At 40.9% G+C, this 15848-nt stretch overlaps 1 protein-coding gene across 1 annotated transcript; it reads right to left on the bottom strand.

The window, feature by feature from the left end:
• Window positions 1–13856: 13856 nt before the first annotated feature.
• LOC103354005 (ankyrin repeat domain-containing protein 9) lies at window positions 13857–15480 on the bottom strand. The gene has a single exon (XM_008277227.1). The coding sequence runs from the start codon at window positions 15257–15259 to the stop codon at window positions 14384–14386; it is 876 nt and encodes a 291-aa protein (XP_008275449.1). The 5' UTR covers window positions 15260–15480; the 3' UTR covers window positions 13857–14383.
• Window positions 15481–15848: the final 368 nt, after the last annotated feature.

Raw genomic sequence — 15848 nt, 5'->3', positions numbered from 1 at the left:
CTTTGTCGGCGCTGCTGAAAAAACATACCTCTGAAGTTTACAGGACCATTCTTAATCTCTCCAAAGTGAAATTTGGGAGGTGCCAGTGACAGCACATGCAAGAAACCTGTTTAAGTGGAGCTGTGAAGAATGTTTCCCGCATCAGATGTCACCCCTGTGGCATTTCCCTGTCTGACTGGTGCTAGAATGAGGAAGTCGTATTTTTGTTATACAATAGAATGATGAAAAACGTGGTTTCTGTTGTGCCTAAAGTGATCGAACTGTAAAGGGTCATTTGGCAGTCTAAGTGAATGAGTGAATGAACCAAGCAATTCAAAAATACTGGCCAGTAGTTTGCCCTTTATTACCATAAAACAGTAAAATGCTAGGTGTATTTTTTTGAACTTATCTCCTTCTGAAATCTGCAATCTAAACATGGTTCTTCTTCTTCTTCTGTCTTTGTCTAAGGATGAAGCTGACGCGATGCTAATGATGCTTGAATGTGAGAAGTCTGACCTCAGAGGACTGTATAATGTAGGTCAGATTAGCATTCACGATGAAAAACATTTGGCACAACAAGTGAAACCACTTGGATATTGTTGTGGGAACAAAAGGCCAGATCAAGCACGTCGAGATAGTTAAAGATAGCAACCCACTGACTGCAGTGGAGTTGTGCACCTTTGCAATGCTTTAAGGCTTTCCCCCTCCCCAAATGTGCTTCCATTCACTCTAAACATGCTTTTGTCAGACTTTGAAACTAAGCTGCACTGCAAATTGCGGTGTCCAAGTGAGTTAAAGACCCAGTCTAAACTAAGATGCAATTTCCATACATGTAGGTTCTATTCATGATCACAATAGGGGTTGACATTACCTGCCTCCTGGAAATTATGCTTACAATATAACTTTGGAGGAAAGGTGTTGTTTACTGAATTACATTGTCTATGCTGTCTGATATACACAGTTCCAAGCTGTTTTGTGAGCTTCCTTGTTTCCCAAAATCTCTACAAATGAGGTGGAGAGTGAATTTTTAGCATAACCTATACGGCCACATCAATGCAAAATACACCAGGTAGAAACAAACTGGAATTGTGCTTTACCTTTTTATTTTGAAAGTCGCAAATATCTTTAAATGTGTAAAATACTAATTGACAACACATTTGTTTTCAGTCATATCTGTATTAAGATATCCACTTGTAGTGGCTCCTGCATAAATTTTGCTTTTCATAGTTATGTTTAGGGTGTGGGAAATTCCCGTCACTGTTAGAGGAACTTGAAGGTCCGCTTTAATAAAATAGAAGCTCATAGTGACATGTTTCTGGGAGACAGACCTACTGCCCAGAAGTTTTCAGTCGATTATTTGTGTAGTATCCAGCACCCTGCCCTGGACGAGGCCGAGCCATGTCCAGATTGGGATTTGATGTTCTTCCATTTCTGTGCGCAGATTACATTGCTGCTGTGGCTGTTTTTACACCTGTAGTTTTGCTCCCTTAGAACACAGTAGATATATCCATCCAACATCCATTTTAAAGCCATTTAGGAGTTCAGCAGCTTCACTACAGCACTCAGCCAGTGAAGCTATCGCTGCACACACACTACTGCTGCTGCATGTAGTCAGTATTAAAGCTATTAAAAACAAGTATGTTGCAGTCATAACTGTGGGAACACTGGCTTTCATTGTGGGATTAGGATGATCAGTAAATTAGGAAGGAATTTCTGAAATTGCCAGGATGAACAGGAGGAATGATTACAATTAAAACCCGTTTCACTATATTTATGGCCATTTGAGAACTGTTTTAGACAGACTTGGCAGACTTTAAGGGTTTGTGTTTTACTTCTCACTGTCACTGTTTTCACATTCTTATGCTGTTAAAATCATTTTCATTCATGTCTGACAGTACTGCATATAGCCCATGATCTTGTGATGCATATTATTATCTTTGGAATTTGGAATAACGCACTTTTCTGCATTAATTGATCATAAATTGTGATCTAATCTTCATCTGAGACACAGGCACAAACAAAAGTGATACACTTAAGGGAATAATAAATAAGTAGGTAGTTATCCTTATTACAGAACACACCCGAATGTTGAGGGTTATTGTCAAGCCGCATCCCAAAACTTCTACTGAGCTTCAGCTGATAGCTAGTCTAACATTATCTTGGAATATACCTCAATAAACTTGGGAATTCATTTTCCTCTCCGTTATGATGAGTTATCCAGGCCCAGATTCACCAAAGTAGCCCCAAATCATGGTGCTGCCACTGCACTTCACTTTTGGGATGGTGTTTTTTTATGTTGGTATACAGTGTCCTTTGCACACCAGTCTCATTTTCACACCAAATCAGCCTTAGTTTAATAAGTCCTCAAAACATTTTTGCAGCAGCATTGTGGATTGTCAATGTGCCATTTGACATACTTACCGCTAATGGAAGAAGTTTGCCTTTAAGCTTTAGGAAGCAAGGCTTTAAAAAGTCAGCTGAGGTCGGTTAAAGAGCAAATATGTCTTCATAGGGAGGCGCTTAGTGTGGATGAATGGGTCAAATGAAGAATTTTCAACAAGGAGATTGGGGTTTGTATCCTCTGGGAAACCAGTGGTCAAGTTTGGCTTTTTAGTTTTAGACTTAGTAAACTTATAACTTTCAGTCACTCTTTGGTCAGGTTTAGGCAACAAAACTACTTGATTATTTAAAAAAAAAAATTGAAAACCTTTCTGACAGAAATTCCTGAAGGCAAGCTGTGCACTTGTGTTTTGATGGAGAGCAGCAGCTTCAACTATGTTGTTGTGCCAAAAACATGTTAGACTCCTGAACAGAAATGTAAACCAGAGCCAACAATCCCTTAAAGCCTTCAGCTGTTACTCAGAATGTTACTTTATGTAAATCAAGAAATTCTTCTAAAAATTGCTTTTGTTTTGTACAAAGTAATTTGTGATAGATCACATCAACAGATGATTCTTGTCAACAACTTTTTTTTTTAATTTTAGAAAATCATAGTAGCCCTAACACCTCCAGTCTGGAAACAATAACGGGACTCCAGTTTTTTTTTTTTTTTTTTAACTTGTTTTTGTTGAGTTAAAACAATGTAGTCAATATGGAAATGAGCATTACAATGTTTTGTGTGTTATTAGTTAAAATGGATCATGTTTGTTCAGGGGCTGCAAGGTGGCGCAGTTGGTAGCACTGTTGCCTCGCAGCAAGAAGGTTGTCGGTTCGCGTCCCGGTGGGGGCACCAGGATCTTTCTGCGTGGAGTTTCCGTGCAGCGTGGGTTCTCTCCGGGTTCTCCGGCTTCCTCCCACACAGTCCAAAAACATGTTGAGGTTAATTGGTGATTCTAAATTGTCCGTAGGTGTGATTGTGTGTGTGCTTGGTTGTCTGTCTCTAAGTGTGGCCCTGTGATGGACTGGCGACCTGTCCAGGGTGTCCCCTGCCTTCGCCCTAAGTCGGCTGGGATAGGCTCCAGCCCCCCTGCGACCCTAATGAGGATTAAGCGGTGTATAGAAAATGGATGGATGGATGTTTGTTCAGAATTGTAACTGTAAATAAGATTGGACCAGATTTTAGGAGAGATTTATGCATAAATGTAGATAATTTTGGGTACAAACAAAGCAAGACAAATATGTAAACCACCCTTTAGTCAATGAACCTGCAGGGGAGAATGAAGTCTAAAAAGGCACTTTAAAGGCTTTATTTACTTTATATTTGAAAATCATAATAACATGGGATTTTTTGACGCAAAAGGTTGCAACTTTATCTTTCATCCACCACCAGGCAGAGTAAAGAAAATCCAACACGTAAGCAGTTGAAGCGAAGAAGATCAGGTGTTTTTGTTAAGCATCTACCCACATGTATAATTTGTTCTCTCATTACAAGAACAGAGATTAGAATCAGGAACTAAAACCTGTGTGCTTTCCTGGTACCAGTGTGATTGCGTTGAAGAACTAGAGATTAATGATAGCAGGTAATCAGCTGTACCGCAGATGTGGGTGTGAACACAAGTCTTAACTTTACTGTCATCTCAGTTTAACGATGACAGACAGATCTAATCTGTCATCCCTGCTAACCTGTTTGGTTAGCTTCAGTTGTCCCTTGGCCAGACCTTCATACTGGCACTCTTGAGGTGTCAGATGAATGATTTGTTCCCAGCTGATTCCAAACAGATAGTTGACAGTAAATGTTACTCACAGAGTCAATTTCCAATAATAGGAGAATGGGCCGGGCAAATGTCACACATAATTAACTACTGACTGGGTAATCACAATTCTGAATATGCAGATGAGTGACAAATTAAAGGAACTGGAACACATGTTGACAAAAATATGTGTGTGAGAAAGTTTTTCTCGGCATATATATCATAGAAAAGTGGTACATATCTAGATCACAGAGTATTATTTGTATTATTTTCATTCTTCAATATGGCCTCTTTGCATCATTTAGTCGCTCAGGTCAGCCTGGTGTGCCTAAAACTTTCGTCCATGTTAAAAGATATGATGAAATGTTTTCTTCTTGATTATTTTATGCTTTGCAAATTTAAAGAAACATCTGCATGAACTTTCTCCCTTCAGGTTTTTCCTTCCTCTTTTCACCCATTTGTACTTCTCAAATGTGTACCTATCAAAATGAATATGATACAAATATCATATTATTAGGATTTATCCTCTGGGGAACACAAATATGAACAGGAACTTTTATGACGTTTTGGCCATTAGGTAAGGGATGAGAGGGCAGAAGTTGACAGGCTGTCTTTTGTGTCATGTGATATAGAAAAAACATCAATTGAACGAGTGGGGTACAAAATGAAAAAACATGTGTAAACAGTACAAAATGTAAACCTAAATGTCAGTAAATGGAGCATCTGATGGACTCACTACACTGATTAATACACTAAAGCTGTTAGTAGCAGTTATAATCATGTGAACTGGTGACAGTTTGAGTGACAGCAGTGTGAGCCTCTCAGAGATGACGTGTAGGCAGGATGAGGGGCTTTTGCAGGCAAGTTCGCCATTAATAAAATAGTTTACTGCAAGGTGGTGGTTCAATTAACTAGTTTACTCAACAGAAACATACATCTAAATGACAGTGTGCACAGTATCATTTAATGTTCAGCTCTGTTTCTTTTTTAGTGTTATTTCATTATTAGGCAGCACATATTTTTTAAATGAATGCATGAATAGATAGCTGCTTCATGGTGGTATTTTATGTGATGTGGTTAAAACTGACCGCATTGGATTACATAGAGCTTAAGGCCTCAGGTTACGGTGTGAAAACTGTTGTGCAATTCTGCCCTCTGCTGGAATTTTGCAGTAAATATTGTGCCTCAACATGAGGATGTAATGCGGCTTATCAGACAGAATGTGTGCATGATGTTGTCACGTGATTACCTTTACTTTGCATAGTGTGCTTCTGTTAATCTGTAAGCCTTACAGTCGCCAGGAGAGCACAGCAGCCTGGTACAACAGCAGCATAAACTGGACTGAAGCAGTAATTCTTAATCTTATGACCTTTAGTTCATTTGTTGCACAAATGAGCTGAATGTCAGCGGTGCACTGATTATGGCATGCAGTAATTTTACCCATACTCCAGTCACGAGTCAAGAGACTGTGTCACACAATGTTTGAATCATGTTTCTGAGTGTCAGTTCTTTGAGGTCATGTCTGTCTGTGTTAGAAGGCCTTTTTTCTGATCAGTGTAAACAGAATTGAATGCATAATGTTGCCATTTTGTAACTGAAAAAAGTTCCTGAATCAAGTTTTTTTTCTTTAAAATGTTTTCTAAACATCTTCTAAAAATGTACAGACATATCCAACTTTACATATGTATTTTGCTCATTGAGGCTTTGTTTAAACACGCCAAGATGTACAATGCCTATAAAAAGTACCCCCCCCCCCAATGTTTGCAAATAAGAACTGATTCTCAAACATTTTTATCTGGCAAAATGACTGTCAAATAAATATAAAAATAAATAGTAGATGCATCTTTGGCTGCAGTTACAGCACAGAATCTGTGTGGCCATGTCTCAGTTCAGCTGGCACATCTGGACACTGCAATTCTTTTCCATTCTTCCTTGCAAAACTGCTCGAGCTCTGTCAGGTTGCTCAGGGATCCTGCGTGAACAGCTCTTTTCAAGTCCAGCCGCAAATTCTTGATTGGATTGAGACCAAGGGTCCGTTTCACAAAGCAGGCTCAACAAACTCTGAGTCTAATCCTGAACTCTGAGTTGATCTACTCTGAGACAGGAAACCGAGTTTCCGGTTCCAGGCTGAGACACACTTTTCTGATCGCCCTGCATACAGTTGCATACTCAGGTGCTCTGCATCTCCGACATTGTACAAAAAACTTTTATTTGCAAAGAAATGCAACGCAACACACAATATAGATAGATAGATTAAACCTTTATTGATCCCACAGTGAGGAAATGTTAAAAACAGCAGCTGTCAGAAGTGGAATTTGAACCCACTCCTCTAAGGGAGGACCGCAACCTGCACCTTAGACTGCTTGGCCGTCCTGACCACACAGTATCAATTGGGATGTGAGAGCATGACTGCGGTTGGTAATGTTGCACATGTAAGAACGGATTAGGTTGTATGTAGATGATGGACTGTGACGTGAAACAGTACTGCTCCAAACTAACTGTCTGGAAATGCTAGAACATCTATGCGTGGTCTGATAACCATCTCCAGACGAATACTTAATTGCGCAGTAATGCTGCACCTTCATCCACGGGATCGTGATCAAAAGGACATGCCATGTTAGTGAAAAAAATTGCCTCCTACTGTGTCTCATGGATTTCTAATACAACCTACTTACTGATTTTTTTAACATTTTTTTTTTTTAAGATTTTTGACAAACGGCAGAACTAGGCTATGCCAAAACTCGCCTGCTAACCGATTGAATGAATGAAGAAATCAAATGGCGTGTGTGGCTGAAAGAGGGCGGAGACAGAGAGAAACTCAAGGTTCACTGAGAAAAACCTGGGGCCTGTACTACGAAGCAGGATTTAGGGTTAGCAAGGTAACTTCAGGTTAAATCCTGGGTTTTCGGTCCTACGAAGGTGGTTCACTTCTTACTGGGGTACATCACCATGGTTACTCAGCTGACCGGCTAACCTGCTCCACAGCAGGTTATGTTGGAGATTGAGATCATTGGGTATAAAAACACCGCCCACTGAAAAAAAGTTCCCTCCCGTAAAACTTCAAAAGGAGCAGAAAACAAAGCAGTTCTCAACAAAATGGAATCACGGGCATTTATAGAAGACCCGCCACACATCGGAGTGTGAATTGTGAGGGATCACTGAGGAGTGTGAGGGTTTTTCAGGACCAGAAAAACAACGCACCCTGACGAGGATCTCTATGAGCTCCTGTCTTCCTTCATTCATTTTTTTTTTCTGTTGGCTACAAGCAATGTCAAAGCTATTTCATATTTTTTTTCCATACCGATATCACCCCACAATAGTAAACTGACTTTAGCAGTAAAGCTTGTATTTGTAGGATACATTAATAAGCTACACCGCTTTGAATTGTGTTTGTCTTTGTTCTTAACTTGTTCCCACGTCCTTTTTACACCACCAGGGTTGCAGCTGAAAGTTAAAAAAAAAAGTCAGATATGCCACAAGTATTAGGCAACAAGTTAATTTAAGGGAATCCTCAGATGTGCTTACTGTCTGATACGTGCCTTCATGATGAAACAGTGATCATATTTTATTATATCATAAACTAATGAACTTGTGCATTCACACAGTCAGCAGTTTTCTGCCAGCATTCCTTCCTGGCTTTGGTTGCTGCAACGGTACTGCTTTTTTGCTCCTATGATGTTTTTGTATTATTCTTCATATTTGTAAAGATTATATTCTGCTTCTCTGCGGTAAAGTGAGCCGCTCTCTGCAGCCAGACTTGTTCATAGTCGCAATTGATCAGATGCCGATAACACCACCCATTTAATGTGCACACGCTCATACTTAGATCAGACAAACCTGGGTTGACTTACCGAGTTGATAACCACCATCGTAGGACTGGTTATCCTGAGTGCGATTGTTAGGGTTAGTCAAACTGGATCTCTTAAAGATATCCTAAGTATGTTGATCTCACTTCGTAGTACAGGCCCCTGGTCCCTACCAGGTTAGGTTCATGGAGTCTGTTACTACAGTAACTGACTGAGGTCTTAAGCTACCTCGCTCTGTGAAACAGGCTACAGTTAACCCTTTTCCTCTGGTTTGAGTTACCTCCCTTTGTGAAACGGAAAATTCAGCGTTTCCCTCATTTCAGGGTTAACAGACTCAGAGTTTTCAGTAAACCTGCTTTGTGAAACAGATCCCTAGGCTTTGTCTCGGCCACTCCAGAACATTCACCTTGTTGTCTTTGAACCATTTCTGTGTAGCTTTTGCTGTATACTTGGGGTTGTTGGAGCCGGAAGTTGGAATGTGCCCTCGTTGCTGGAAAATAAATCTTCTCCCAAGTTATAGTTTTCTTGCAAACTGAGTTTAGATTATCATCCAGGATTTGGCGACATTTTTCAGCGTTCATGTTCCCCTCTACCATTACAAGCCTTCCAGGGCCTGCTGCAGAGAGCATCCCCCACATCATGATGCTGCCACCACCATGCTTCACAGTGGCGATGCTGTGTTTGTGGTGATGTGCAGTGTTTGGTGTTTGCCAAACATAGCGTCTAGACTGATGGTCAAAAAGCTAAATTTTTGTCTCAGACAAAACTTTCTTCCAATTGACCTTGGAGTCTCCCACATACCTTTGGGTGAATTCCAGGTGAAATTTCATATTTGCTTTTTTCCACTGACAGTTGCTTTCTCTTTGCCACTCTCCCATACAGTTTCGACTGGTAAAGAACCCGGGCAACAGCTGTTGCATAGACAGTTTCTCTCATCTGAGCCACTGAAGTTTTTGACTCCTTCAGAGTGGTCATAGGTGTCTTGGTGGCTTCCCTCACCACTCTTCTTCTTGCCCGGTCACCCAGTTTGGGAGGATGGCCAGCTCTAGGCAGATTTAAACAAGTGACATACTCCTTCCATTTCTTAATGATGGATTTAATTAAACTCTGTGGTATGTCCAGTGACTTGGAAATCTTTTTGTAGCCAACCCCTGACTTATACTTTTCAGTGTTCTCTTCTCTGAGTTGCTTGGAGTGTTCTTTTGTCTTCATGTTGCAGCTGTAGCAGGAATACTGATGAACCTGAGACTGTACCTCCCAGACACAGGTGTTTTTATACTACAATCACTTGATAGACATCAGCTGCACTTAGGTGATCTCCATTTCACTAATTGTGACACTGCTGGACCTCTGTTGAAGTAGGTAAGTCACTTTAAATGGAGTAAATATTTCTGAAAACAGTCATTTTACATTCATTGACATTATTTTGTTAAAATCTATTTTCACTTTTTTTTTGTTTTTTGTGCAAATTCTCGTTAAAAAAGCCAAATTATATTGGCCATAATTTTGTGTATAAAAGCAACAAAAGGGTGAAACATCCAAGGGGGGTGAATACTATTTATACGTATTGTAGTCAACTTTTCCAATGCCTTTGGACTACATGTGTCAAAAATAATGAACAAACATCTACAATGGCTCCATAAAGATCCTGCCAGAAACACCTATTTAATTAAATCCAGCACCTCCTTTGTCAGGCTGCAAGGTGACTCAGTGGTTAACACCGTTGCCTCGGAGCTAGAAGGTCGCAGGTTTGCGTCCCGGCAAGAACATCCGGGATCTTTCTGCGTGGAGTTTGCATGTTCTCCCGTACAGCGTGGGTTTTCTCCGGGTTCTCTGGCTTCCTCCCACAGTCCAGGTGATGATTCTAAATTGTCCGTAGGCGTGAAAGTGAGTGTGCTTGGTTGTCTGTCTCTAAGTGTAGTCCTGCAATAGACTGGCGACCTGTCCACGGTGTCCCCTGCCTTCGCCATAAGTCAGCTGGGATAGGCTCCAGCCCCCTGCAACCCTAGTGAGGATTAAGTGGTGTATAGATGATTAAAGGATGGATGGACCTCCTTTGTCACAAACCAAATCAGAGAATACATTTTCTGTACCATTTAATGTTTTCTATTCTGTCATTCTTTAATTTCCCACTGAAATTTCTCCTAAATTGCTTGTTTGCTTATTTTGATTGGATTTTGATCCTGATCTTTCGGAGAAAGAAAGAGAGAGAGATATTCCAGTGTGCATCAATTGAGCTTTCAGTGTTCTCGTTGAAAACTGGGTGATGTTCAGTCTGAAGACCTCTTTTGCTCCCTTTTCAACCAGCTAAAATGTGGTTACATCATCAATCTGTCGCTAAACACAAATTTGTTAAATTATTTTGCTGAAATGTTCAGTTGTTCATTGGAAAGTTGATGACATTAATTCGTGTAACAGTAGTTCTTCAATGTCCTATTGACCTGATATGATAGCAAAATGTGCTCTACATGAAGATTTCAATACATTTATGCTTCATAAAATGTCAGAAACATAGAGGTAAAGAGTCTGTGTGTTAAATTGTTATGGGAGCAGTAGTAAAACAAGAACTTGTGTTTACTGCTGTAATGCATGTATGCAAGTATTTAACGGTTAGTTTTGACACCTCATAAGCTGGAATGTGCCCTCTGCCCTTTCAGTATGAGAAGTGTAAATCTGTGTGTGGCATGTAAACCTCCCTGCAACAGCAGGTTAGCTCACTGGCTTAGGTAGTTAGATTAGATTTTCTTTTTGTTCCACCTTGCTGCTTCTTCTTTTTTTTTTATTTTATTGTGCTGTTGTTAGTAGATATAAGTCAAAATGAAGACAGGCTATTATTTGGATGTTAGAGGATAAAAAAAAAAACAAAAAACAACACTATGGCAAATACTGGTGAAATATCGTCAAAATGTAAACATTTAATATTAGTCTCTAAAGAGTTTGTGAAAAAAAAGTTTGGACCCTGTGTTAAATGTCTTTTGACCAGAGATCATATTTATTTTTTTAATCTAGGGTCAAGTGCAAAGGTCAAACGGGTGACGTGTGTGGAGACAGAGCACTGCACTAGTTTGGTTTCCTTGGCTGCTATCTTTTTGTTTATGTAAATACAACTTTTGGCCCTAATGCCATCTTCCCGTCATTGTAGTAAACCACAGTCAGCCTCCCCCTACAGATTTTAAATAATTACTGTGAATTCATTGACTCATAAATGTAAAAAAAAAAAAAAAAGCTTTGTTTCTGATGACAGCTTTGTTTCGTTTTAAAAGTTACCACCTCGGTGTCATCCACAGTCCTCCAGGCATTGTGGACTTTTTTGATGCTTTCCATAACTTTCCATCTCCTTATTGAATGAAAACCCCTCTTAACCCCTTGACAAAGTAGACAGAAACATCATAATACAAGATCAACTTAGCCTACTGTTGGTTTCTGTAATGTTACCTAAAGCTTTCAGTAGCCCAAGTAGATTATTATAATAAATATTATAGTAGATATATTTTATGCCTCTACACCCAGTGTGGCTGAGGGCATTATGTTTTCCCATTCGTATAAATGATATTTCTGAAGTGGCTTTTTGGGACTTCTTCAACTGTGGTGCAAACAAACACTTGAGGGTGAACTGAACGGAATTTGGTGATCAAATGTCAAATCTCAAGATCACATTTCTGACGATGTGACACCATAACACATGAGCAGAAGAGTGATTTTTTTTTTTCTTCCATATTTCACATTTGGTTACATTTCTAAACTAATCTCGGGTGCATATATTCCAACTGATTTGATCATTTTGATCTGTGCTGACAGGATTTAGATGTGTGTGAAACATCCACATTTTAGCATTTGTAGCATTTTTGCAGAAACATTTCTATTTGGGGTGCTGTCTGCTGTCATGGCCACAACTTTGCGTTCCATCAGGATCAGCCTTGCTATTCATGCATGCAACACCTACAAGGGATTTTGTCTTTTTTGTTCCTCAGAATGAACTTACACCTGTCTTTACTGTGTACAATATATTTTAGGAGTCTGGACAAACAGAGATTCAAACTTTAATCTGATTGGTTGAGCCGTAAAATTTGAGTAAATCTTGTTTAAAATTTGCCCATTACACTTGCTAGAATTAAATATACGCTAAGACAGCCATCACTTGGGTTTCAATCTCACATTAAAAAAATTAAATATGCAATAAGTGGTGACTATCAGATGTTTTTAAATTCTCCTGACAGACTTGATCAGCGCTGTAGTTACATTTACAGCCCTTTTATCTGTGACAATTGTTTCAGATTGTCCACCCCTGTGTTCTGTAAAAGATTAATGTTATCACCACCTTTGGCAAGATTTGCTAACTCATTGATTTTCTCATTGACTTAGCTTTCAATAAACTATTCAGTGGAGGGAAGTGTGGGGTTCCTTGCCAACAGTGAGCGCATGAGACAAAGTCAAACAGCAAAGCCAGCCTCTCTGAGAGTCGGCAAATCATTACACAACCTTAAAAACAAACATTGTACACCCAAGCACTACATGTGTCATGTAATGACTGGTTTAGTATATCTATCCACAAAGCTGCAGAGAAAGCAGGTTTATCCCACTGGGGTTAAATCCAGCACTGGTTTTATCACCTTATCATTTCTATTTTCCTCTTATCCAATCATCAGAGAGCTCTTTCTAACCATTTGACGAGCTTTAAGTTACACTTACCTCCCACCTGGGAAGAAGTTGGAGCTAATAACGGAGACGGTGCAGAGTGTGGTGCTTCTTCTTGGTCAGGGTTGAGTCGATTCAGTGCAGATGACAACCTCCGGAGAGGGCCAATCCCTCCCATCTCCCTACAAGACAAGCCTTCTTTTGATGGCTGACTGGAGTTTTGTGTACTTTATGCAAATACTGCATCTGTGATTTTCAATCTTTCAGTAAACAAAGCTTGATGCGTTGATCCTTCGATGGTGTGCTCGATTTTGATAGGCCTGATTGTACTTTGGCTACAACCGATCCAAGTTTTTCAAAGTGTTTCAGATCGTCTTGCAGAGAAACCTTCAGTCCAGTCATGACTTTAAAGCTGAGTAAGCCCCTCTTTGTTCTGAATAACAATTTCACTAAGGACATTTCCCCTTAGTTCTGATGCCGAGTTCTCCGCTGTCACAGCAGGAGTTGCTTAAACTCACCTCTGATGAATAGATCGAGTGTTTTCTGCTTCATTGGGAAAATACAGGAAATGTGACGTTTTCTACAAAGGCCTTAATATGTTCGGTGGCACTAGTTTGCTAGAAATTGTGCAGAATCTGAAACATTTCATTTTACAATAACTTTATATGCTTTAAATTGTTTCTCAATCCTCAAACTTTACTTTTACGTACAGGTTTACATGAAAATATGACTCCACTTTACAGTTTCTACATCATTTCTTTTTCGCGCAATGTTTCTGTCCCATCTTTTTTTGGTCTTTTTCATTGAATGCTATTATCTTGAGCTTTTGTGGAAGCTGCTTGGAGACACTTTTATCTTCCTGCCTTTTCTGCATACTGTCTTGTTAATTTTAGGCTAACATACATCTGAGTGTATGTAGGTAACCACATATATTTCTAGGATTGCAGTTTTTAAATCATTCACAGAAGCGAGAAGGCTACTAATGAGAAAACTAAACTACGAAGAAGTTGACTAAAATATATGATTCAGCTCAGCATACTTTGTTTTGTTTTTCTTGTATTTAGCAGAAAAGCTGAAGTTTAGGCCCACTTCCTTTATATTTTTCCCCAGAGCTTTTGCAGTCTTCCTCAGTGGATAGAGTTTGGGACTGGGTTAGAAAGTCATGGAAAAAAAAGCTCAACCTTTTTTTTTGTTTTTGCTCTTTTCATCATTACTCATCTAAAGAGGCCAAGTGTTGCTAGGTAAATACAATATCAACAAATGTGTATAAATGTGGCGCTGGATTACAGAAAGACAGAATGAGATCATCGCTTGGATTCCTATTTATTTAAAAATAATCAGTCATCCAGAGAAACTTCTCAAAAGATCTATGAGATCACGTTCTTCGTCACTGCTGTTAAATATGATTCAAATAAATAATAATAAAAAAAAAACATAAATCAACAGTAACACATTTTATGTAGACTAGCATCAGTGTTGGTTTCTGATATGACTGAGTGCCTTAAATAGCAGTAGCATTTTCTAGGTAACACTTTAGAAAGAGTTAGACAAATAAACTGATGGCTGAGTTAGTTTAAAAATAAAAAAAAACAAACTTTGCAGTATGGCTGTTTATTCCCTAGTCTGGCCCTAAGCTCCCAGTTAATGATCAAAGTCATTAGATAAGATTAACACATGTTGTTCCCTGACTGATAAAGAGTTTATTTGTACAGCCCTATAATGAAGTGTTACCGGTTTATAGCCATACAGGCTTGTTAAACACACACACACACACACACACTCACACACACCATGCTAAAATATGGTTGGAGCATGCATCGTGAACCTCTGATGCTACACCACCTTCTGTCTGTCCCGCTGGGTCGCAGGCAGTCCTGGCGGCTTGAGGGAGGAAGGGATGGGCAGCTCATGCAGGCTGTCCGGGAAGGTGGCCGGGCTGAGCTGCTTCAGGACTGTCTGCATGGCGGTGAGTAGCAGCGGTGCCGGGCTCCTCCCCGCCAGGTACCTGAACGTCTCCTCGCCCAGCACCTTGCTCCAGCGCTCGGGCTCTTTCCCCAGAGCTGCCTTCATTTTAAAATTAACTTTCGGCATGAACATGAGCAGGTTGTCCAAGCATTGCCTCTTCTCCCCGCCGCTCGCCGCCTTGGAGTCCCTGAGTTTCTCCAGGATGACATCCAGCGGGGTCAAGCCGTCGTGGTCCCGGGCGTGCGGGGAGGCTCCGCTCCCCAGCAGCATGATGACCGCCTCGGGCCGCTGGAGCTCGCAGGCCAGATGTAGAGGGGTCCGGCCGTCCTCCGTGTGAAGACAGCCGGGGTATGGGGTGGTGCTGGTTGTCCGGTGAGTCTCTTGTAGGATAAGGCCGAGAATGTAGCGCCTGTCGTAGCGGACGGCCATGGTGAGGTGAGGCGCCGTGGACGGGCAGCTACAGAAGCGCTCCCCGGGCTTTGCTAGCGCCTCGTCGGTGTATCTGCTCAGGAGGTACTGCGCGTACGCCTGGTGGTCGTGAACGATAGCGTAGAGCAGCGCCTCCGACGGAGTGTAAATCCTCTGGCTGGCGTCCTCCTCCTGGTAAAAAGTCTCCATGGTCCTCATATCCTCCAGCATCCACACCGGCTTCAGGTCCCGCACAGCCCGGTAGTAGAGAAGCGAGAAGGACTTTCGGTGCTTCTCGACGCTCCGAGCCGCCGAGCTGACGGTTAAAGACGCCATAGCTACCGGGGGGCTAACTTTACGTCCTCAACGGCTTTCAGAGGGCGTCCTTCGTCGCGCCGGAGCCATTATTTCTTCCGGGGCTGTGGAGGTTTGTGTGGACGGAAGGTAGGAGCATTTTTGGACAAAAACGAGGAGCAGAGAGGAGGCTGTGGCTGCATCCAGAAAGTCGCAGGAAAAGTGGCGAAGGCGCATTCCTGGACGCTCTGACAGCTGCGGAGGCTCTGCAGCACGGAGCCAGCACGCATGCGCACAACATAAAAAACGTCAAACAATCTCGGAAACTTTATTGACAACCAGAGTCCGGCTGTTATGCTAATGCACGCATTAGGCAACGACAAGCCAAGCCTGTGATTTATGTGCAGAATTCCATTTTTTATGCACCATGTGATTCAAGATTGCACATGCAGTATGTGCAGTGAAACTGCAAAGTGACCTTCTCACAAGGATGTGTAATAACAATAATGCATGATAAAAAAAATCCTTCAAAATAGGAAAAAATAATTAAGTCATAAATAATGAGGAAGAGGTGGAGACTGTGAAGCTAAAGTGCAGTGCAGCTGTTGTTATGTTGTGTCATGCATGAGAG

Source organism: Stegastes partitus, unplaced genomic scaffold, assembly GCF_000690725.1.
Source record: "Stegastes partitus isolate 25-593 unplaced genomic scaffold, Stegastes_partitus-1.0.2 Scaffold92, whole genome shotgun sequence".
Classification (NCBI taxonomy): domain Eukaryota; kingdom Metazoa; phylum Chordata; class Actinopteri; family Pomacentridae; genus Stegastes; species Stegastes partitus.
The sequence above is the reverse complement of the archived record's forward strand: the minus strand, read 5'-3'. Positions and strand labels throughout refer to the sequence as shown.